Source organism: Cannabis sativa, chromosome 4, assembly GCF_029168945.1.
Source record: "Cannabis sativa cultivar Pink pepper isolate KNU-18-1 chromosome 4, ASM2916894v1, whole genome shotgun sequence".
NCBI classification, from domain to species: domain Eukaryota; kingdom Viridiplantae; phylum Streptophyta; class Magnoliopsida; order Rosales; family Cannabaceae; genus Cannabis; species Cannabis sativa.
Genome location: NC_083604.1, coordinates 15,691,560 through 15,716,272, shown reverse-complemented (window position 1 = coordinate 15,716,272; position 24,713 = coordinate 15,691,560). Strand labels below are relative to the sequence as shown.

General features: G+C 32.9%; 3 protein-coding genes across 3 annotated transcripts; 1 reads left to right on the top strand and 2 right to left on the bottom strand.

Moving 5' to 3' along the window:
* Positions 1-205: 205 nt before the first annotated feature.
* LOC115711945 (uncharacterized) lies at positions 206-4,700 on the bottom strand. Its single transcript, XM_030640141.2, has 8 exons — positions 4,280-4,700; positions 3,465-3,974; positions 2,238-3,383; positions 1,822-2,146; positions 1,436-1,694; positions 1,135-1,351; positions 707-1,053; positions 206-534 (listed from the first exon to the last, which is right to left on the bottom strand). The coding sequence occupies exons 1-8, from the start codon at positions 4,397-4,399 to the stop codon at positions 438-440; spliced, it is 3,021 nt and encodes a 1,006-aa protein (XP_030496001.2). The 5' UTR covers positions 4,400-4,700; the 3' UTR covers positions 206-437.
* A 3,398-nt stretch (positions 4,701-8,098) lies between these two features.
* Positions 8,099-13,845, bottom strand: LOC115712187 (probable helicase MAGATAMA 3). Its single transcript, XM_030640436.2, has 10 exons — positions 13,323-13,845; positions 12,059-12,589; positions 10,617-11,978; positions 10,187-10,511; positions 9,799-10,060; positions 9,504-9,720; positions 9,059-9,387; positions 8,802-8,915; positions 8,571-8,639; positions 8,099-8,448 (listed from the first exon to the last, which is right to left on the bottom strand). The coding sequence occupies exons 1-8, from the start codon at positions 13,479-13,481 to the stop codon at positions 8,819-8,821; spliced, it is 3,282 nt and encodes a 1,093-aa protein (XP_030496296.2). The 5' UTR covers positions 13,482-13,845; the 3' UTR covers positions 8,099-8,448; positions 8,571-8,639; positions 8,802-8,818.
* A 4,222-nt stretch (positions 13,846-18,067) lies between these two features.
* Positions 18,068-19,554, top strand: LOC133036681 (uncharacterized). The gene is made up of 3 exons (XM_061113326.1): positions 18,068-18,189; positions 18,332-18,828; positions 18,961-19,554. Exons 1-3 carry the CDS (start codon positions 18,142-18,144, stop codon positions 19,148-19,150), a joined length of 735 nt encoding a protein of 244 aa, XP_060969309.1. The 5' UTR covers positions 18,068-18,141; the 3' UTR covers positions 19,151-19,554.
* Positions 19,555-24,713: the final 5,159 nt, after the last annotated feature.

Genomic DNA, 24,713 nt, shown 5'->3' with positions numbered 1-24,713 from the left:
AATTCTAATAGTATGTTTCTTTTGTCTAACACGTATATTGGTCCCAAGTCCCATGTTTTGTAACTGAATTGTTTACCATTTTCTCTGTTCTTATAATTAATTATACAGCCAAAATTTCCATTGTGAATTTGTTCCTTTTGAACATAAATAATGAATATTGTGATACTTGTACTGATAAAAATGAAGAAAATCAAAACAAAGGACATGTCTAACAAACACAACATAGTGTCCTTTATTTTAAGTAAATGTCATTAGTAGGACTTTCAGTTTTAAATTTTGTGCTTCGCTAAACTAAGTCCGTTGCCTAAATACAACAGTACATATAATAACAAAAGGAAAGGAAAGTACACATTGAAATTCAGTAGTCATTATAACAAGGATAGCCTTTCCCATTGGCAATCTTGACTCAACTCTTACTTGTTGATGATGTTTCTGGTTTATCCTCTAAGACTCAATGCAGCAAGTGGATTTGACAAGAAGTCATCAAGATCTTCTTCATCGGAATTTCGCCACATCATTGGAAACACCAAATTCCTATATCAAATAAGCAAATGAAAAATTATGTATTTTCCAAGTACCCTAAACTAATTTTGAACATTTTAATGTTTGATCACCTAGAAAATGATAAGAAGTAGGCAAAAAAGTAAAAGCATACAGAAGTTTTATGAGCTAAAATGAGTTATATATGCATGAAAAGAATAGGTACCCCTCTTTCTTTTTGTACTTGCATCGATGCATTTTATCAGTTGAAAAGTTTCCATATAGCATGTCAAGCTGGTTTGTAAGTTTTTGTACACCAGATTGGACTAAGACATCCCAAATCTTCAAAATCTGAACTTGATTTGAATCTTCTTTAACATGATCAACACTCCAAACAAGGTACATTTCCTTAATAATGTAATGCTCTACAAAATGAGATGAAGTAAGGTTGCTGTCCTTGTGCTCTTGACGCCAACCGCATGAGAGCTTCCTCAACAAAGAAAACATTTCATTGCAGAATTCTTTGTCTTTAACACTTGCCATGGAACTCCAGAAAGAATCATTGAAGCATACCTATATTGAAAATATACAATATTGGTGATGAAAATGAAAGTAAGCTCAAAAAATTGAAAGGGTTTATAATGATGAGCAAACCTTCCACACTGAATCTTTGAAAAGAAGTGGATCAAGATTTGGTAAAAGATGGATTTGGTTTGACTGAACCAAAGCACTAGTAATAGCCAGAGCCAAGTTCTTGTCCTCATCAGCATTATGATAACACATTCGCTCCTTAGCATCGATCACAAGTTTTCTCCAAACAGTGGAGCTGTTAGCTAGTGTTGATCCATTTCCCACAATCCAAAGGCAGTGCCTAGATCATTATCAGCAAAGCTAATTAATCCACAAAAGGCATGTTTCAAAGTTCTAACATTTACTCAGTGTTTGAAAGTGTTACCTTGCACGAGTTAGCACCACATTTGCTCTTTGATGATTGGAGAGAAACCCCACTGATCCTTTACCATTACTCCGAACAGTTGAGATGATTATAACATCATCTTCACCACCTTGGAATCCATCAACAGAGCGAACACTCACAGAAAAATCACTTTGTGCATCTGAACTATACTTGTTTCCAATCATTTCACTAATTTCAAAAACTTGTGCCTTGTATGGGGAAATCACACCTACACTGACCTTCTTTTTGCCTTTAACTTCTTTAAGACCGAAGATGAAAAAGGCAGAAAAAGAAAGCACTCTATTACGGGTCTTACTATCATAAGAACCGAAAAATATTAAGAAGTTTAATATGACAATATTTCATGAGAAAGTGAAGGAAAATACCTTTATATAGGCTATCAAGTATCTCAGAAACAACAGCTACTTCTACCATATTTTTGCTACTATGCTTGTTATCACAAGTTTCTTTCCCTTGTGCCACATTAATGAAAGAATATGAGCCATACATCTTTCCCTGAAGAAAAGTTTTGCTGTAACTTCTTAACTTCACGTTATGACCATCCAAAATCTTGTTGTCATAAAACTGACTATTTGGAAATTGACTAATTGCTGGGTGCATTCTATGTTGTACATTGAGCAGGTGTTTCTTGTGGCCAAGGAAAGACAACCTCTCAAACAAACTTCTTCCGAAATTGGCCTCTTCTGAAATCTGAAAGAAGCAATAAGATCATAAGGACATTACAATAAGATCATAAGAGAAAAACATCATAACATTATAGGCTCTATAAGGCTTAAAACACCTTGCTTTTAACCATTGCAGGCAATTGCCGCTCATCTCCTATGAGAATAGCATGACGAAGTCCAGGAAGTTGTAAAGGAATTGCTGATTCGCATTCTTTAAGCTGTGCAGCCTCGTCTATGACCAACACTTCCAAAGGACGCATTCCTTTGTTATGAAGTTCAGCAGAACCCGAGACAGTACAAAATACTAGGCATGCCTTTTCCAAGCAAAAATCCATTACCTCTTTTGTAGAAGAAAAGTCAGGAACAGAAAAAGTGGAAGGAAGTGATTCCAATTGACAAATGCAATTTTCCCTTGCAACATTGAACTTTTCAACGATGTGATCGTCATTCATTACATTTCTCTCAAAAAGAAGTTTCAATGTTTCACTTACAACACCATTGAACAGCACCTCAAAGGACTTTAATGACTCAACAGCTGCTACCATGGACTTCACAACTTGTAATGATATACAAGAGGTTGGTAGGTGTGTATACAAGGAAACTACACAGATATTTAATCTTTGTAAAATGCAAGAAAAATTCTCCTTGAAGAACTTACCAAAACTCAAAGGCCTAGAATTACCACACTCATCTGAATTTTCCTTCAAGCCTTGAATTTCTCTTTCTTTCAAGTACAAACGGTACTTATCCACAGGCTCCTCAAGCAAGGAAATCATGGAAACCAAGCTATCTTTCCAGCCAGTTTTTGAACCAAAACAATAGTTAAACACATCAACTCGGTTTTGAAGAAACACACTTTGTAGTTCATCGCGTTCTTCAATATTCATTCTCCTCCCATTTCCAATCAAAACTATATCACCAAGTCCATAAGTATCATGTGTAGAAGACTCTATAACTCTTTTGACTAGTCTCTCAGTTACCTCCAACACTGCAACATTGGTAGGAGCGCATGTGAGTGTCCTGCATTTCATCCTTAGAAGGGTATGCAATAAAAAGCCAGTTGTCTTTGTTTTTCCTGTCCCTGGAGGCCCCCATATAAGCTTCACACTATTCTGATGATGACAATCTCGAGCCTTAATGCAGCTTAAGACCGCCTCTTTCTGCGATTCATTCAAATCAGACAATTTGATTCTGATCTTCACATCAGAATAAGAAAATATACTATTTTGCTCAAAGTGGCACATCATACACTTTTCTTCTTCCTGCAAAAATGGGACTAAAAATCAGAAATAGAAGTACTGTTAGTGGCTGCAACATCAAACAGTTAGTGGCTAATAACTTACAGGGAAATCAGACTTTATAACTTTATCAATAATCTTCATATTCCGCTCTTTAGGATCAGAAGTTAGTGCTTGCCATATTCGAATATTAGTATTCATATTGATAAGATAAACAGCGAAAAGAATGCTGTTTTCGAACAAGATTGGCTTAGACGATAGCAGTGTAACAACATCATCTTTCACTCCTTGAACTGAAGCAATGACAAAGTGTCTATGCAGATCATTAACTGATCTTGGTTTAACACTTGTTATTGCTATCAAGTCTCCATTTTCAGGTTTGTATGCCTTAGGATGATTCTTCATTTCATTGCTTCTCAATACTGCTTTATAGAAAAAGTCTTTGGGAGGATTGTACTGTTTGGTTTGCTTCACAGACCTTATTTCACACCAAACTGAGTGAGCCACTGCTTTCACTCCTGATGACAAATCTGCATGTGTTTCTTCCACTAATGGTACAATGAAGGCCTTAAAGTACTCTGCTTTCGACCCAAATGTATCGGGGATTTGCTCAACCTGCATATATCCAAACTTGTTCAAAGTTAAATACAATAATTAAGTTAAAAAAGACAGCTAAAAATGTAGATTTTGTGCCCAGGAAAAGACCAAATCACTCTTTTTTTTCATAACAAGTCAAATTCTCACGTCTTAGAACAAAAATATGAAAGAATTACCATGTCTTCTCATGATTTTGCACTTAAAGAAATAAACATAACATAACCTTTCTGGAACTGAAAGCTTACATATGCCTCACTGGAAGTCATGATATATACACATACCACATGTTAATATATATACATATATAGATGATATATAGTTACCTGGTTTTTATATAGATCATAGTTGAGGACATCCTTGATAGACCAAGAGAAGATAAAATCAATCAAACTTCTTCCGGTCACAACTCTCTTACTGTGTGAGTTATTAGTATTAGTCTGCATATTTTAATCTTCAAGGTGACACTGACCAAAAGATTAATGTAACGAAACAAAGAAACCTGCGAGTAATAAACAAATTTATGAAGTCTCTTAAAGGATGTAATATTAAGTACTTTAATCCAATACTTTTTTATAATAAGAGTTCATGCACATTTCTTTTTAATAAGCCATTTATATACACATTCATTATATTTAAATATTTATAGCAGGGAATTTGGAAATGTAGAAGGCAGATTTTGATTCCTCAGATCAAACACTAAACACTAAAAAGTCTCTAAAACATAACAAGTTACTTGAAATGAAAGTAATAAAAAGAAAGAAAAGAAAAGAAAAGAATCAAAGCTAGGAAGGACGCCTTTTCATTTTCTTTTTTCTTTTTCCTTTTGCTGTACTACTTTAATAATTTAGTTGTCTAGTTAGACAGCTTACTTCCTCTCCTGGAAAATACTAGCTATATATAGTACATATATGTATAGACATACATATATACTACTACTTTATAAGAATGGCACTGCTTGATTTCCAGAATGGAAAACGTAGGAAAAGAATATAGAACATATAAATATATAAATGTATCTAATATGTATGTATGTATATATAATTATGCATGAAAATAAAGTTGGTTTATTTACTGAGAGTAATTATTATTATTAATAATAGTATGTAGCGTAGCCTAGCTAGGTATTTTGGTAAGAGTAATCGACGTAGTACCAACTTTTGGTATTCATGTTTGATTAATGCATACATTATGTTTTAGTAATAATTAATTGATTAATTAGAGATAAATAGCCACAATGAGCACAGGGAATACCAAGGGGTTTTGTCTTCCATGGTCATTTTATGTTATATATATTATTATATAAGATTAATTAGTAATTTTGTTTCCTAAACTTCTTACAATACTCATACTTGTTAAGAATTCCTTGAACTTTTACATTCACAGAAATTTAATTCTTATGTTAAGTTCTATTACATTATTCCGTTTAAATGCTAATACGTGTCTTTATAAATTAGCAATTTTACCCCTAAACTTTGACAACTATCAAATCATATTCCCTGAAAATAAAAATGAGAAATATTCAATATTTTTTTAGTAATCTTAAAAAAATAATTTATACCTTGAAAAAATAATCATTTTGAATGATAAAGAAAATTAAAAAAGAAATTAAATTTAAAAATTAATTTAGCGATTTAAAAAATTATTTATTTTTTATTGAAAAATTCATTTAAATATGAAAAATAAAATATATTAAAAAATAAATTTTTATCAAAATTTAATTTTACGGGAACAAACTTGAGTCTATTTTATTCTTCTCAAAAAATATAGATTTGTTCAAGTAAACATAACATTTTTTTAATTTAATGTCTAACTTTTTTTTAAAAAAAAAATTATATTTTTATTGAATTTGTAATTATTTTTCTTTATTTGTTAAGATATGATTTATAAATATAAATAAGTTTGATTTTTTTCTTCAAAAAATTTAAGAACAACATAAACTTTACTGGGTTTTTGTTGTTTTTACTAATTCGGTTTTTTTTCTTTTTTCTTTTTTGGGATTGTAGTTAAGCTCTGATTTTGTGAGTGGTAATGTTGTATCGTTTGATGACTCTCTTGACTTATTTTGTTATTGTTTTAATGTTGTTTTACTGTTATTTTCTTTCATTTTTTAATCACATTTTTCTAAATATTATTGTATTGCTCTATTTTTAATAGTAATAGGGAAAAAATAAAATTTGTATGCAAGTTATTTTCTTCAGTATCATATACTCCAATATATGTTCAGTTTTTCTCTGTTGTTCCACTGTTGTTTTTTGGTTGTTCTCCTTCTTTTTATTTTTGATGTCTTCTCTTGTATGTTCTCTTGTTGTGCCCCAGCTCCCCACATTTGCTGCATTTGGTAAGTTGTTTCTTTTCCCAGCTAGCTTCCATCCTCTTTTTTTGTGGTCTTCTAGATTTTACCACTTTAATGGAAGGTAAGATTATTACTGTACATGATTCTTTCATTCTGGTTACCTCAAACAAATATTCAGTGGTTGGTTTAACTTGTGTAATTTAAAACTAACATTTGTTAAACATACGAAACAATAGTGGAACAACCCAAAAACAACATTAGAAAAGTCACGACAGCCCCAATATTAATAGTTTTAATGTTTCTGCTTCATCTCACCTGATTTAATGGTTATTTTTTGGTTGTTCTGGTGTTGTTGTGATGGTTTTGTCTGTGGGTGTGAAAGATGGAGATCTCTTTTTTTTTTATTATTTATTTTTTATTTTTGGTGTTTACAATATAAAAGAAAAAAAAAGTCCCAAGACACTATAAAAGTTATTTTTGCCATGTGGCAGTATGTTTAGATTATTTATTAAATTTTTAATAATTTTGGTTTGATTTTTTAACATATGTGTTTATAAATAAAATAAAGTTGAAATTATATATTTAGGAATATTTAGGTTTTTTTAAGTGAAATTAATATGTTTTAATTAATTTAATATTTTTTATTATTGTTTTCAAAATTAATAGAATATTATAATTTTTAAAATTATTATTTTTTAATAAAAAAGGGCAAAATTTTGTATTGGTCAAAGTTTAAGGAGTCAAAATATTAATTTTTAACAGTAAAAGAAACAGAATCTAAAGAACGAGTATAATTATGTAACTGTTATATTTTAAAGAGAATTTTTAACATGTCGTATATTTTAGAAGATAAAATCAAGTAGTACTGAAAGTTTAGGTTGCAAAAAATACTAATCTTTTATTAAATCATATTTAGTCAACTCAAATACATATATTCTGTGTTAAATTGGAATTATATAATAATTCAAATAATAACTTAATATTTTTTAAACAAATACCTCTAAAATCATATTTATTAATAAAATATATTATAAAAAATACAAATATTACATCAGTAAATAAATTTTATTCCAAAACAAATAGGCTAATTTGTAATTTTTTCCCACACATATTAAATCGCGATCTCTGAACTATATTTTATGTTAAAAATTCCCCCTAAACTTTTGACAATATTTAATTTGTGGTATTCTATTTTGTTCCGTTCATTTTAATAACGGAGTGCTGACGTGGCTCCTATTATGCACCACCCAGTAGGAGAAGAAGAATAACACCCCCACCCACCACGAGAAGACAAAAAAATTTAATTATTATAATTGAAAATAGATTGGTCCAATTGATAAGGTTTTATTTAGGGGTGTTCATCAAATCGCTCAAACCACCCGCACCGCAAAAAAATGCGGTTTGAAATTCTTTGTGGTGCGGTCGTGGCTTGAGTTTTTCTTAAACTGCGCGGTGCGGTGCAATTTGCGGTTTTCACTTGTTAATATGCGGTTCAAACAATATCGCACCACACATTATAAAAATACCAATTTTTATATTTGTTTAGGTACAATATGTGAATGTCCAGCCCAAAGCTCACTAATTGTTGTATCGTTGAAACTTTTTCATATTTATTTTCAAGCCTTATAGTATTTTTGACAAGTGTTGCTCAAGTTTTGTTGTATTTGTGATAGTTTAATTATTTGGTGACAGTACACACTGCAGAAATCGCAAAAACTGTACCGCACCGCACTATTTTTTGCAGTGCGATTTCTGTAATTTTCTAATTTCGCGGTGCAGGTGCAATTTAAGAAATTGAAAAAACCACATGTACAAGTTAGTTTAAAAAAATAGTCAAAAGTCGCATCACTCGCACTACGAACACCCCTAATTTTATTAATAAAGTACCATATAAGGTGCAAAATTTGTATTTTGATAAAAACACAACTTACCAAACAAGTAAATCTAATCATAAATTTGCTAGCTAATTTTTTGTTTGTTTTTTTTTTTTTGTGGGGTGGGGGGGCGGTACAATAATAGATGTTTCATTTGGTCCAATTATCAACTAGAAGAACATATTTAAGAACATAACTATTATATACAATTTAAGGTCAATAATGGGTGAAGGGTGATGGAACAAATAATGATTAGCATGATAAGTTTGCTAGTACAAAATACACCCATCATCCTTGTCTACAATCCATATAAAATCTTCGTATCCTGGTTCACCAAGGGAAAAAAACAATGATACCATTAGTTACTGTTACCATGTCCATTGAAGACTTACAAAATTAATCACATTGGTCTCAATAGCTCTTCTTGGATTAAAGAGAAAATCTTACCTTAAATCACCTTTGTGTGCAAACTTCTATCCTTGGTTTTCTCTTTTAGAACTTTTAAAAGCTTTGAATCTGACATTCATCAATTTATGGTAATAATTTACCAATTTAATTTAGACAGACTTGACATGAATTCTAACTATTTTGGGTTAATGCATTTAAAAACTGTTACCACTTTCTTTTACAACATTGGAAAATTTGACCAGGTTTGATGGAACATTAGAAACCACTGACCTATTATTTTTTGAAGTTCATGTTTCTGGTTCATCCTTTAGATTGAGTGAAGCTAGTGAATTTGATAACAAGCCAACAGAATCCACAGGCCATTTCATTGGAACATCTAAATTCCTGTTAAAAAAAAAAGAGTTGGTATTCAACACCAAAGTTAAATCATTGCATGCCTATGATACAGATGGACATTATAGTGTAAAATTTTAGTATGAGCCTTTCCAGAAAGTTACTAAAAACAGAATGACATAAAAACTGCATACCTCTCTTTATGTTTGAACTTGCATTGACTCATTTTATGAAAGGAATAGTTTCCATATAGTAAGTCAAGCTGTTTTGATAGTTTTGGTACTTCAGAATGAGCCAAAACATTCCAAACCTTCAAAATCTGAACTTGATGAGAATTTTCTATGAGAAGATCTACAGTCCAAACAATACACATTTGCTTAACCTTATAACACTCTACTAATTGGGATGAAGCTCCTTTGCGCCAGCCACATGAAAGCTTCTCCAATAAAGAAAGTATTTCCTTACAAAGCTCGTAATCTTTAACTCTTGTCATCGAAATCCAGAAATCGTCATTGAAACAAACCTGTGTCAAAATTATAGGACACAAACATGGACTCATGGAGTGGTGAATAGGCAATCATAAGTACATAAAACAGACTTAGATTGAAAGAAAAAAGGTCTATCAAAATGAGATTATACCTTCCATCTTGCATCTCTAAACAGATGTGAATCTAGATTTGGTAAAAGATGGATTTGTTTAAGCTGAACCAAGGCAGCAATGATAGCCAAAGACAAATTCTTGTCCTCACTAGCATTGTGAAAACAACTACGCTCCTTGGCGTCCATGACTAGCTTCTTCCAAACACATTCACTATTACCTAAAGTTTCTCCATTGCCCACAATCCAAAGGCAGTGCCTAGACAATTATGAATGTGTCAGTGAACTTAAACCACTTACCAAAAATGTATTTTTTCTTCTAGAATTTGTGTGTTACCTTGCACGAGTTAGCGCCACATTTGCTCTTTGACAGTTGGAAAGGAACCCAACTGATCCTTTAGCATTGCTCCGGACAGTTGAGATGATTATAACATCTTCTTCACCACCTTGAAATCCATCAACCGATCGAACACTCAAAGAGAAGTCATTTTGAGCATCCGAGCTGTATTTTGTTCCAACTATCTCACATATTGCATAAACTTGTGCCTTGTATGGTGATATAACACCAACTCTAATCTTTTTCTTTGTTTTTTTAACTTCTGAGAGATCAAAACCAAAATAATAATAATAAAAAAATCTTCTTCTCAATATTTGATCATTCATCTTATTAAAAAAAAGAAAGAAAGAAAGAAAGAAAAGAAGAGTATGCATCGGTTATTACACACCTTCATAAAGCTTTGCAACTATCTCAGAGACAACAAAGGCCTCAATTTTGTTCTTGCTACTATGCTTGTTATCAACAGTCTCCTTTCCATATGGCACATTTATGAAAGAGTAGGAGCCATACATCTTTCCTTGCAGAAAACATTGACTGTAACTCCTTTGTTTAACATTCTGACCATCAAAAATCTCATTGTTATAAAATTGCTTATTTGGAAAAGAACTTATTGAAGGATGCATCCTGTGCTGGACATTGAGAAGGTGTTTCTTATGGCCAAGGAGAGCCAATCTCTCAAACAAACTTCTTCCGAAATTGGCTTTTGCTAAAACCTGATACAAGAAGTTTCATAATGGACAGAATACATAACATGAACACAGTTGACATAATAAACAAGAAAAAAGAAATGAATCAAATTACTAAAGCTTAAATAAAACCTGGCTTTTAACCATTGCTGGTAATTGCCGCTCATCGCCTATAAGTATAGCATGACGAGTTCCAAGAAGTTGTAAAGGAATTGTTGATTCACATTCTTTCAACTGAGCAGCCTCATCTATAATCAATACTTCAAAAGGAACCATTTCTGTCTTGTGTAGTTTAGCTGAGCTTGAGACAGTACAGAAAATCAGACATGCATTAGCCAAGCAAAAATCTTGAATCTCCCTTGTATCATAACTGCTATTAGTAGATTGAGGCACAGGAAAAGTAGAAGGGAGTAATTTTAGTAGCAAAAGGCTCTTTTTTCTTGCAGCATTGAGTTTTGTTGAGCTACCACCTCCACTTACTACATTCTTGCTCAAACATTTCCCTAAAGCTCCACTTGAATCTCCAGACAACAACTTTTGTAAGGATTTGAGATTATCAACAGCTTCTGACATCATCTTCACAACTTTTAATGAAATAAGAGATGTTGGTAGGTGCGTAATCAAACTCTCGACACAAAAATATAATCGTTCTGCAATGTAAGAGAATCTCTTTTGGAAAAACTCCTCAAATGTCAAATGTATAACATGTGTTTTTTCTTTAAGATTTTCCTTTTCATATGAAAGATCGTTCACTCCCTTCCTCTCCTCCTCATGCTTTGATTCTTTTTTCTTTTTGTTGTCTTTCATCTTTTTCTGATTCTTCTTGTTTTCTTTCAAGGTTTCTAGTATAACTTGCTTCAATGGTTTCTTATTTATCTTCTCTTGATTCTTTGAATCTCCAGTTCGTGTCAACTCCTCATCATTGTCATTTTCTTTCAAGTCTTCCACCACAGTTTCTTTCAAATACAATTGGTACTTTCCCTGAGGATCTTCAAGCAAAGAAATCATATAAAGCAAATTACTTCTCCAACCACTTTCTGAAGCAAAACAATAATCAAGTATGGCAATACGGTTATCTAGAAACACATCATGAAGCTCGTCGCGTTCTTCAATCTTCATTCGCTCCCCATTTCCATACAAAACAATGTCACCAAGGCCATACGTACCATACTTAGATGACTCCATAACTCTTTGTATGAGCCTCCCTGTTACTTCCAACACTGCAATATTTGTAGGAGCACATGTAAGTGTCCTACATTTCATATTAAGCAAGCAATGCAATAAAAAACCGACAGTCATGGTTTTTCCTGTCCCCGGCGGCCCCCATATGAGCTTCACAGTATTCTGATGAGAGCATAAACTTGTCTGAACACAACTTAAGACTGCTTTCTGTTGGGATTCATTCAACTCAGATGATTGAATTCCAATCTTCGCGTTTAAATATGCAGTGCTGCAATTTTGTTTAAAGTGACAATTCACACACTTTTCTGCATCCTGAAAATATTGAAACTAAGATCAAAACATAAAAAGTTCTGAATTCAGCAGCATCAAGCAAGAATTGACTAACATCTTACAGGAAATTCAGGCCGTAGAACATTCTCAATGATCTTCATACCGCGGTCATTAGGATCAGAAGTTAGTGCTTGCCATATTCGAATGTTAGTTGTCATGTTGATGAGATATACAGCAAAAAGAGATGAATTATTCTTAGTCCTGTCCATATAGTCTTCGATAGGCTTTGATGAAAGCACTGTGAGAATAAGATCATCTTTCACTCCTTGAACCAAAGCAACAACATATGACCTTTGCAAATCAGCAATGCTTCTTGGTTTAACACTGGTTATGGCAATAAGATCTCCATGTTGAGGTTCATAGACCATATGATCATTCTTGTTTTCGTTACCTTTCAATATAAGTTTGTAAAACAAGTCTTTGGGAGGCTTATATGCATCGGTAAAAGTGAAAGACCTTATCTCACAGCAAAGGGGGTGAGACAATGATTTCACACTTGATAACAAGTCAGCATGTGTTTCCTCCATTAGAGGAGCAATGAATGAGTTTAAGTATTCTGTTTTTGAAGAGAATGTGTGGGGAATCTTGTTCACCTGCACAAACAACATATTTCCCATGTTTTTTTCTTCTCATATTACTCGAAAACAAGCATATATCATCAACTTCCTATTCATTATTTCCATAGAACAAAGTTTATTAATCAAAAGAAATAAACAATCATTATTTTTAACAGAGTAAAGTTTCATATGAAAAAGAGAATGATAAACGTGATCAAATTCTATAAGCTTCCATATTCCTCTGTATAAACTCTCTTCTGAAAAACATATGAGATTCGAGAGGTTTTTACTTGCCAAAAATATTACAAAATCGATATTTTTTAGGGAACAAAAAAACAAATGGGTCAAAAGTACGGTCAAAATTAAAACGAGAAAATGACAAACAATATAGTATTTTTTTTTTGAGTGAAACAAACAATATAGTATTAAATACAAAAGAATACAGTATACAATTTTTTATGTGAATTATTATTTATATTACATTTTCATTTAATATTTTTATGGAAAATTTATTTATATTTATGACTTAGATTTTGAGGATATATTTTTATCTTTTACTATTCCTAACTCTTTGTTTTCTTTTACTGACAAAAAAAAAATAGCAATAATTTTTTCTATGAAGAATTTCACAATTTTAAAAAATTCATGGTACATTTTCCAATTCAACCAAAAAGAGATGTTTTTACAAATATCCCTCTTATGATCAGAACATGCATGGTTGATGACGTGTATATGTATATATATATATATATATATATATATTACATACCTGGTTTTTGTAGAGATTATTGTTGAGAACATCTTTGAAAGACCAATCAAAGACCAAATTGATTAAACTTCTTCCGGGAACATATCTTATTTCCTTCTTGGTGGCGTTATCGGATTGCATCTCTAATAATTTTGTTCTTAAAAATTGATCACAGACCATAAAAGAAAGAAAGGAAAGAGAGAAGAAAACGACAAAGAACGAAAATTAAGAGCAACAAAATAACAAGGATCACTTGCCATTGAAGAAAGAAAGAACAATAAGTAGTAGAATCATATACCCAATAGTTATACTAAGGACATCGAAAAGTCACATTCTATAATAATAATAATATATATGATTCTTTTTTTTTTCTTTATTTTGCTTTGGAAAATCTGATTGTTATTTCTTTCCTTCCGCTAGAAGTTGGAATACAAAAATAAATGGAAATATAAATGGGTTTTAGTTATTCCTTGCAAGAGAAGTTGTAATTGTAAAAACAAATACATTTTCCTTCATGAGATGAGAAGAAGTATATACATTGGTCGAGGTCGTTTGATTATGACATATATAAATATATATATATTTATATTATTATTATCATGTCAGAGTATGTCCTTTGATTCCTCGGATCACAATAAAGTGTGGAAAGAATGTGGAAATTTATCATAAGTTGACTACAAGTCAATTGAAAGAAAATATATGTAAAAAAGAATCATGCCATGTGATGTTTTATTCCTGTAAAGAAAACTTAATTATATAATTCTATACAAATTAGGGCTTTTTATATATAAACGGTTATAGTTAACAATTTTTTGCAAATATATGATTCTATGTTTTGTTTTGTAAAAATATAGTGGTTAAAGAAATAGATTTATGATTGGGATTTCACACTGTGAAAAGAAAACAAATGGTAATTTTTTTGACAACTATTATTTGAGCTATTGGTCTTAAGAACCGATGGTTGCAATTTGGATTGTGATTAAAGTTGTTTGGGTTGCGATTTGTAATGTTAGGTTTATTATGATTTGGGTTTCGATTTGTGTGGTGTTTTCACATCCTTTAGTTTTCTTTTTTATAAAATGGGTTAAAAAAAATGAAACGAAATGCCTATATTGTAGTAGTGTCTGGATTTTAATTGGGAAATTTACACCCTATACTGATTTTTCCCAATTTATTTCATTTTTACTGTTGCACGGAAATTGCAACATTTATACTGTTTTTTTTTTTAAAAAAACTTTAGCCGCTTGATGTGAGTGGTGTTTGTTTTCATTGCCACTTGTCACGATAGGGTTTTGCCACGTTTTTTTTTTTAAAAAAAAAAAAAATTAATTGTTTTGATTTGACGGTTATGTGTTCTGATCAAAAAGTGTTGTTTTTTTGTATTTTTCTTTTATTTTTTTTATATTATTTTCGAATCTAAATTTTGTAATTGGTATTCTCTCTCACCTCAACTGTTCATCTTCTTCCCCATTTTCAGTTTGCTTAGACGGTTGTTATAGTGGGTAGTTTTTTCATTTTAAAAAATTTCAAATCCCATCCCACTATCTTAAACTTCCCTCTCATTTTCCCTCCCATTTTTATTATTTTTTTCTATAAATACCTTCATAGTTCTTCATAATGGCCGTTACTCGTTCATCACCATCTCCGGCCAAAGTTACAAAACCCAGAAAACAATCGCAGAAAACCAGACCCAAATCAAAAATGGGTAAAAAAAATCTGAAAGAGAACCCTCCTAGCCCCACTTCCCCTTCTGTTAAAAGAAAAACCATTGCTGGACCTTCGAAGAACACTCGAGGAAAAAGACCTCGAACTGTTGTTGAAAATTCGGACTCAGATTTTGAGTTGGATTCTGAATTTCTTAAGTCGCCTGTTTCTGTTAAGGTATTTTACTATTTATCTGTTGTTGTTTTTGAGGTTTTTTGTTTTTTTGTTAAATTCGCTATTTGAGGTTCATATATCTGGGTATTTGTTTGTTTTTGTTTATGTATTTGTAATTGTTTTATATATATTGTTCGATTTTATTTATGTGTTTTTGTCAATTTTTTATTTGTTGTTTTGTTGGTGTTGTTATTTTTTATTTTAGGGCAAGGGTAAATCCCCTGTGAAGGTGGTTCCATCATCAGGTGTTTCTGAAGAAATTCTGTTAATAGGATTGTTGAGGTTTGTGATGTTATGCATTACGTTCTATGTTTTTTTGTTGTTTTTTTGTTGTTGTTATTTTCGTAGTGTTTTTTGGTGTTTTATCAGTGTTTTCATTGTTCTGTTTTTTAGGATTGGGAATGCAAGTACACTCGATCTCAATTTTATCATTCTAGAGTAGTAACATCTGGTTATTACTCTGTACTTGGTGACATTAAGAGAATTTTAACTGAAAGCCAATTGGAAATTTTTTCAAAATCTGTGTTTGGTTATTTTCTTCGAATTCTCGAGTACATAATTCATTACCAATTGCTGCATTGTTTGCTGTTGAGGGAGGTTCAGCAGCCTAATGGGTTGGAGTTTTGGGTTTGTGTCCAAGGGAAATACCTTAGGTTTAGTATCGAAGAGTTTGCGTTGGTCACGGGGTTAGATTGTCATGTTGATTCTGATTTTTATAAGTTTAAGCAAGATGATAATGAATTGGTCAAATCTTGTTTTAAGGGGTACAAAAAAATTACCAAGGCTGCTATTCAGACTGCTTTTATTGCTGACAATCTTAAGGATAACGACGATCTTGCAGTCAAGTTGGCTGTATTGTATTTTGTGCAGTGTTATTTGTTAGGTGGTCCCCCGGGTAAAGTTGTTTCGTTTGAGGAAATAGATGTTGTGGATAGTGGTCGATATAATGAATTTGGGTGGGGCAAGCATTGTTTTGATATCACTATGCATTCTTTGAAGGGTAAGATAGATTCTGGTTATAAGAGGGTAGTTCGTAGTGACGAGGATGGTGGGTATTACAGGTTATTGGGTTTTCCTTTGGCTATTCAATTCTGGTTTTTCGAGTGTTGCCCGTATGTTATTGGGAAACTATCCTTGTACTCAAATGTTGGCATTCCAAGGATTTTGAATTGGCCTAAATTACCCAAGGACAAGGAGGGTATGGTGAAAATGGATGTCATGAACACCCTCATTTTCGATCGGTCTTTGAAAGAGGTAATCCTGTTGTTTTTTATTATTTTTTCACTGTTGTTTTAATATTGTTTTTGTATACATTATTTATACTTTATGTTTTTATTGTTGTTGTTATTTTATAATTTCAGTTTCATGTGCATATTGTTTTTTGTTGGCTTTTGTTGTTTCAGTTAAAATTAAGAAACCTCACTCCAACTTCCGTTGAGAGATTGAGTATGAGCCTCACTGATTTTTTCTGTGGTGAGACTACTCCCGAGGCTGTGAAATTCAAAATTAAAGGTGGTTCCAAGCCTGCTGGTCAACCTGGCTTGATGGGTTCTTCTTCATCAACTGCTCATGAGAATGTCTCCCGAGTTGAGTTTGAGGAATTTAAAAAGTGTTTATCTGTTGTTGTCAGCCAGCAAGGGATTCTTATGAAATCTGTTGCTGAGATGAACAAGAAGCTGGACATTCTTATTGAGGTTTTTTTTTGTAAATTGTCATTACTTTTTCTGTTATTTTTTTAATAGTGTTTTTATGTTGTTTTATACAGTTACTTATTTTTTTTTCTCAGTCATCCCAAGGTGGTCCCACTCACAATGGATCTCAGTCTGAAGATGCTCTTCGTACTTCAGAAAATGAGGATGATGAAGATTCCACTTCGGAGGAAGACGAGGATGATAAATTCGACGATGACAAAGGAGATGATCATCATGACGATGAAACTGATGATGATGATGATGATCTGGGTGGAGATGGTGTTGGTGCTGGTCAGGATGAGGCTCACACGGGCGATGTTCGTAACGATGAGGGTGTTGTTGTCCCCGCGGTTGTTTTGAGGGATGATGAAATGCAAGGCAAGGTCGATGATGCCAAGAATTCTGAAACTGTGGAACCTATTGCAGATATCAAACAGGTGTGTTTCTTGTTTGGACATCATTTTTGGTTTGTGCTTTTTTTTGTGTGTTTATGTGTTTTGTGTTTGTTTTAATAGTGTTTTACTGTTTTTTTTTGTTATCAGCCTGATCAGTCTCAAGGTGGGGAGGAGAACATTGATGTTGATGCAACAATTGCATCTGCTGTTAAAGCTGTGGAGAATTTGGTTTGTGTTTATGTTTTTTTTTTTTATATTTGTATTTATTTGGTATTATATTGTTGTTTTTATGGTGTTTTAATTGTACTGTTTGAAATTAAAACATAAGTCTTTTTATTTATCCTTTCTCTTTTTTAGATTGGTTCCTCAACTCATGCCCCTGCTCCTGTTGACACTTCTGAGAAGACTAATCTTGAAATGGTTGTTTTTCAAGAGACTCCTATTTTACGTCCTCAAAAGAGGGATCGGAAGAAAGGAGCTGTTTTGAAATCCCCATTCATTGAGCTTGCTTCTGGTGCATCTAAATCAGGTTCATCCTCGGTTTCTCCTGATGATTCTGTGTATAAGGTCGTTAAATATGTGCGTGGTTTGTGCCCGTTGGACAACAAGATTGGTGAACCTGTTGATCCGCAATTGGAAGCTGATTTTGTCAAGTGGGTTGATTCAGGTCTTAGAAAGCACAAATCTAAGTAAGTATTTTTGTAGGTGTTTTCAGTTGTATATCTGTTATTGTTTTCTATTTATTTTTATTTTTTCATTTCTGTTTTGATATTTTTTTATTTGTTTTTTTTTAGCACAACAACTAATGTGTATTGTAAGGGTAAGGACACTATATTTCCGCCATTTCGTTTTGGTGTTGAGGACATCAGCAACAAGATGTGGTTTCACAACCTTGCCTACCCTAATTGTTTCCTTACCAATTCTGTAAGTTTTTATTTTATTATTATTATTATTTTACATATTATTTTTTTTATCTATTTTTTTTAATGTTTTTAAGTGTTGTTCTGTTAGTTTTTCATAAGTTTGAATGTTTTTTCACTTACTTTTTTTTTATCTGTTTGTTCAGCACATTGACATCATTTTCTATTATCTTCGTAAGAAAATAATGTACTCAGCCGAGCCGAAAATCAAAGTCACCACAACTGATTGCCTCTTTTGTTCTAGCATAAAAACTTTGTATGAGAGGTTTGTTGAGAAAAACAACGATATATCGGTGTTGTCTCTTTCTCACAATGTGGCCCAGTACATTCAAGGTGGTAAGATATTATGTGCCACTCCTTGGCATTTGGTTGATCATGTTATTATGCCTATCAATGTAAAATTACAGGATCATTGGATTTGTGGTCGTCTTAACATAGTTGACAGGCGCATATATCTGTACAATTCACTGCGTTCTGGGAGGTATATGACTGATGCCAAAGAGGCTTGCAAGCCTTTCTCTGTTATTTTACCATATTACTTCTCTATGTTAGACTTCAAAGGCCTTCGCAACGAAACTAAGTTTAGCACTATGGAACCGTTTCCTATTGTTGCTGTTGATGGTTTACCCGAGCAGGTCACAGCGTAAGTTTTATGTTTAGTGTTCAATGTTTTTTCACTGGTTGTTTGTATTTTTATTTTTTTGTTGTTGACTTTTGTTTTTTATCAGTGTTTTCATAGTGTCTTTTTTTGTGTTTTATTGTTTTTTTTTTCCAGTGATTGTGGTGTTTTTGTTGCATCATTTGCTGAGTATTTCATTGATGGCAAACCCATCCCATCCTCTGATTTTGATGTGGAAATTCACCGCGATCGTTTGGCTGCGTTATTTTATCAATATGGGATGAAGAAGCAAACTGAGAACATTGAAAGTGAATCCGAGGCCCCTCCCAGCCTTCCCAAGAAGTGATTTGCTTTTTCAATCAGACTGTCATTGTTCTTATAGTTTTTTAATGTTGTTGTAATGTTTTTCATGTTGTTTTTCGTAAACAAACATTGGTGTTCTGTTGTTTTTCCTTACGCTTTGTGTGGACAATATGTAATCTTTTATTTTCGTATGTTTTTTCTTATTATTTTTATGTACAAAAAAGTTGGTATGTTAAAGTTGTTTGTTTTTTCATTTCAGATCCATTCTTTTTTTGTTTTTTTTTTTCTTATAGTTTCTCTGTTTTTTGAATCCAAATATTCATTTCAGTATTAAAAACACAAACTGTTTCAATAACAAACTTCATATATATATTCAATTTAGTATCCAACATCTTTTAATATCCAATCTAGAGTATCAACAATTCCCAATGTAATCAATGTTTTTCAAATAAAAAGCGTATTCCACGTGTATTTCGTAAATTTAAATTCCTCAATATCTAATTCTCATAAGGTATGTGTAGTTTTCTTTTGTTTTTCCACCTTTGTTGTTGTTGTTGTTTTTATTCCCTTCTACGTCTTCTGCCGCATGTTCTTTTGTTATGCCCCGAGTTCACCACATTTGCCGCACTTGTTGTGTTGATCCCTTTCCCATCCGGCCTTCCTTCTTAATGTTTTTGGTCTTCCTGATTTTACTCTTTCATGTGGAGGCAAGGCGTAATATTTTTCACTTCTTCCGGTACCTCCCATTCACTTTGGTGTCCTATTGGGTAAACTGTCCCTGAATAAGTTGCCAGCCAATTTTTTTTTGTGTAGTAATCTGAACAGTAGGTGTACGGGTCCATGTTCATCTCCCTCATCACGGCCCATTGCGTGCCCGCATGGCATTTCATCTATTTGGAACTGTTGCACGTGCATGTTCTTTTTTCTAGGTCTACTTCCCACGATTCTTTCATTCTTGTTACCTCAAACAAGTAATCCGTTGTTGCTTTAACTTTGTTTTAAATTTTATTGAAAAAAAAAATCAAACATAGCTGTAATTCCTACAACAACAATACAAAACTATTGAAACAGCACTACAACAACACTACAACACTACAAAAAAAAAACATAATTAATATTTTACCTCCAGATTCAATGAGTATGTGTAATTTTTCAACAGTATGTCTTCTCCAGTTGGTGATAGCTTAGTGAAGGTGTTTTGTGCTTTTGTCCTATTAGTATGCGTCCATTGTTGCACCAATGCTCTCGAAGCATTCTAGCGGCGTTGTAATTGGTAGCTCCTTGCCGCCAAATTTGCGGCGTTCGGTGATTCCGATATGTTTGAGGTCATTGTGGAATACCTCTTGTTTTGGCTATGAATTCTTGACCACTTTTCATACCCGATTTTTTTGAGGTAAGGTCTTATGCGTTTGTCCAATCCATCCAATTCAGCCATGTGGAACTCGAATTGCTTTTACGTGTAGGCTTTCCTTTGCTCCAAAGAATGGCGGATTGTATTTGGCGGCATGTTGTTTGAAGCTTGTTTTAAGGTTGCTCAAAATGTGGTAACCGATAGAATCGTGTGCAATTTACGGATATATTTCTCTCGCCGCTTTGATGAGGCTTTCATTTCTGCGAAATTAGGCATTGGTGTTCCCGTACACCATACGCTTCTTTAAATTTTTTGAAGAACCATTTCCAAGATTGGTCATTCTCGGAATACGCAACACAAAACGCTAGTGGAAAAATATGACTGTCTGCATCTTGTGTGCATGCGCACAACAAAGTTCCCCCATAAGCTGCTTTGAGGAACGTTCCGTCCACAACAACTATCGGTCTGCATGCTCCCCACCCTTTTATGGATGCATCCAACGCCATGAAAACAAAGAGCAAGCTGTTGTCTTCTGCCGTTTTCAGATCCACAAATGATCCAGGGTTTGTTTTTTCCACCATGTGTAAGAAACTCGGTATTAGGCTGTACGAGTCACTAGCATTTCCTCTCAAGTCGTTTCGCATGTTCCTTACTTCTCCAAGCTTTCATATAGTTCATTTTGATGCCATATACGTATTTCAACTCCCCTTTTATGTCCATCGCTGTTGCCTTGGTCTTTATGTTCAAGAACTTCGGTTTTATGCATTCCCCTATCAGTTTCGATGTTGCTTGCCTTTGGTCTTCATGCCTTATATTTATGGGGCATGTGTGCATATTTGAGAACCTATTGAAACAAAAAAAAAACAACAAAAAACAACATTAAAAAACTATTAAAACAAATCGTTGCGAGATACCAATCATGTGTATTTCAGTACAAATTGTGAAAACAGGTCATTTGTTAAGGATGCCAACAAAAACAACATTAAAAAACTATTAAAAACCAACCTCCTGATTATGAATGTGTTTGTTGGCCCATTTCTCGATGCTCTTAGTGACCAATTGCAGCTTTCATAAACACATTTCAGACTGTATTCTTGAGAGCAGGACTTCCACACTTTGTACTGAAAGTTGTTTTTGATTGCGTAGTAGCTGAGGACATTTTTTAGAGTTTCTTTGTCTTTGTATGCCTGTCCTTTTTCCACTTCGGGGTGTTGCTTGTCTGTTATTAACTTTGCATTGTTGATGTCAATTTACGGATCCGGTTTTTTCTTGGTGTTTTCAAGTTGTTCTACCATTTCTTCAAAGCAACTTGATTTGCATAGTCAATTATGTCGAATTTGTCCTCCTCATCTTCTATTGTTTCTGACTTTTCCCCTTCTACCGTTTGCTGTCCCGTTGTGTATGATTCTGTTGTTGTTATGTTGTTTTCAAGCGTTGTTGTGTTGTTTTCGATCATTGCAACATTATATTCATTCGGTGTTGTTGTGGATATCGAATTTGGTGTTGCAGCACGTGTTGTGTTGTTGTTTTCCTGGTTCACACATAGTGGATATGTCGTGAAATCTGTTTCCTTCATTTTCAATTCCAAGTAAAAGTAGAGGCTTCGATCGTTGCATATTTTGATCGGTGGTATTCCTTCTTTAGCTTGGTACTGTATTTGTAGTGTTGTCTTTGGTGTTTTCGCACCCCAATGAAGTAACCGATATTTGCGGTAGCTCTTCGTACTTGCATTTTGTTGGTATGAATTCTCCACTAGCCACATAGTTCACATAATTGTGATCTTCATTCCATTGTCCATTGCTCTTGATGAGTACTGGTAGACGTTCCATTACCTGTCATTCCAGGGTCTTATTTAATGTTAAAACAATTGTACAACAACAATAAAACAATAGCAAAACAACAAAAAAAAAAATCAACAAAAAAAATAAAATAACAACAATAAAACAACACAAAAACAACCAAACAGAAATACCCATTATTTTTTTTAAGTTTTTATTATTATATTTGTCTGATACATATATGTATGAATGTTGTTCTAGTACTGACCGCAAAACAACATTTGAACAACCCTGATGTTGTGTTTGAATAATTGTTCCAATTTATCGATTTTTTTTTTCGAAATCATTTTGTGTTGCAAACGTCAAATTAACAATAGAACAACCCTCATTTATGTTTTTGCATCATAAATTAAAGAATATCACAGTTGTGTTTTCGTTTTTTTGTTTAAAACTTCAGATCTAAATCCTTTTTTTTTATTTTTAATTTTTTTTGGTTTCTTAAGAATTAAATTATTTTTTGGGTTTGTTGTGTTTACCTCTGTTATTTTGTTGGGACGGTTTCCTGTACGTGTTGTTCTTCAATTCTGATTCCTTTTAAAAAACTCTTCGCCGGATTTAATGGTGTTTTCTTGGTGATTTCCGTCTCCGGCGTCTGCTCACACACGAACAAGGTTGTTTCCCGTGTGTTTTGCTGTTCACAGTAGAAATGAAATGATGTTGGGCTTGGGCAGTACAAAAGTAATGAAATTGGGCTTGGGCAGTACAAAAGTTGTTTTTGCCGTGTCCCAGTAAAAATGTAAAGTTTGTGTCAAAAAGCAGTATTTTTGTAAAATTCCCTTTTAATTTTAGCAGAGAAACCACGAGGCCCACAACAAATGATTGGCGGTGATTTAGGGTTGCGATTCGGGTTGCAATTTGAGTTGCAACTTTAATTTTTATTTTGGGAAATCAATGGAAGCGATACTACGATAGAGAGTAAACTGGAATGCCATGGACGAAGACTAGCAACAACAAAGATGGTGATTTAAGGTTGTAATTTAAATTTGTACTCTCAAAGAATATTCCTCAGCTAGTAGAGAAAAGAAATGAAGAAAACTCACTGAATTAGAACGTGAAAGACAAAACAAGACAATGAAACTCAAGCCAGTAGGAGCACTGATACTGGTGAGGAATGTAGGCCCTCGAGTTGCGAGGTTCTAAAAGAATTGGAATAGCCAAAAATTGAGGAGAAATAAAAGAAAAAGAGAGAAAGAGACATTGAATTAGATGAAGAAAAAGTAAAAATAAATCATTTTAATTTTTAACTTAAAAATAGAAAAGATAAATTATAAAAATAAAACACAAAAGTAAAAATTGTAGTAATAGAAAAAAATATCTAAAAAATTGTAGCATTGGTGATTATTGTGTACACTAATACAGCTGATTATATAATATATTAAAATATAAACACAAATATCATCATATATTAATTACATAATATTCTTATCATTATTCAAAATTTAAATTAAATTATGAGAAATTTAGATTTACATGCTTAATGTAAAACATGGACCCAAAATAATTGAACCATAATACACATAAAACAATATGCTAATCTTTTAAATAGGTTCATAAATTGCCCATGCCATTTCAACTTCTCCCCATTCTCTCTAACTCCCTTCTCTCTCATCTTTCTCTCATTCTTCGTGTTCTCTCTCCTGTCCAAAATTACCACCGCTCTTTGACGACCCTAAGACCTCCGTGAACCCAAGCCCCATGTGAACTCAAGCCCCCTTAAAAGTCACCTCAAATACTTTTTTTCAGGTCGCCTAGACTTTTAGCGGCGACAAAAATCACCCTTAAAACAGTGAGTGGGAAAAATCCTGCCTATATTAATGTCACCTCTAATATTGTAAAGTCGTCTCAGAAGTTTTTAGGGGCGATTTTTGTCTCTCCTAAAGCTGCAAATAATAATAATAATAATAAAAATTTTAAGAGTGACAACTCATTGTCACCTCTAATTACTCTATTTTTAGGGGCAATCTATGTCACCCCCAATTTAGTCACCTGTAAAAATTAAACTTCTAATAGTGTGATCCCAAGCCACCCACTCACTTGACCAAAACTCGCAAATTAGGAGAACCCACTCGAACCAAAAGCTCAATCGAGGCTCGAATCATTGTCTGAGCTCTGCCATCAACTCTTGAACCCAGGAGAACCAAAACCTAGTTAAAGGTTAGATTTTTGTACATTTTTTTTTTCTTAATTTCTCTTTTTAGTTTGCAATAAATTGGTTTATTTTAGCTCAGCCTGTTGTTTTAGAAATGAAATTTTGATTAATGCGTGGATATGAGTGTTTTTATATGGTTATTAGCTGGATTTTAACACGTTCAGTTTTTTAGGTTTTTAACAATTTGCGATATTTACTGAGTAATTTGCGATAATTGATAATTAGCTATGTATTGATTAAGATAAATGAAAGGTATTGGTCTGAATCA

Coding starts and splice junctions, on each gene's coding strand:
- LOC115712187 (XM_030640436.2), bottom strand. CDS start 13,481: ATGGTCTGTGATCAATTTTTAAGAACAAAATTATTAGAGATGCAATCC. Junction 10,512..10,616: donor CAGCAATGGTTAAAAGCCAG/GTTTTATTTAAG, acceptor TTCTTGTATCAG/GTTTTAGCAAAAGCCAATTT. Junction 9,388..9,503: donor TTAGAGATGCAAGATGGAAG/GTATAATCTCAT, acceptor ATTTTGACACAG/GTTTGTTTCAATGACGATTT.
- LOC133036681 (XM_061113326.1), top strand. CDS start 18,142: ATGTGGTTTCACAACCTTGCCTACCCTAATTGTTTCCTTACCAATTCT. Junction 18,190..18,331: donor ATTGTTTCCTTACCAATTCT/GTAAGTTTTTAT, acceptor CTGTTTGTTCAG/CACATTGACATCATTTTCTA. Junction 18,829..18,960: donor TTACCCGAGCAGGTCACAGC/GTAAGTTTTATG, acceptor TTTTTTTTCCAG/TGATTGTGGTGTTTTTGTTG.
- LOC115711945 (XM_030640141.2), bottom strand. CDS start 4,399: ATGCAGACTAATACTAATAACTCACACAGTAAGAGAGTTGTGACCGGA. Junction 3,384..3,464: donor TTATAAAGTCTGATTTCCCT/GTAAGTTATTAG, acceptor CCATTTTTGCAG/GAAGAAGAAAAGTGTATGAT. Junction 2,147..2,237: donor CTGCAATGGTTAAAAGCAAG/GTGTTTTAAGCC, acceptor TGCTTCTTTCAG/ATTTCAGAAGAGGCCAATTT.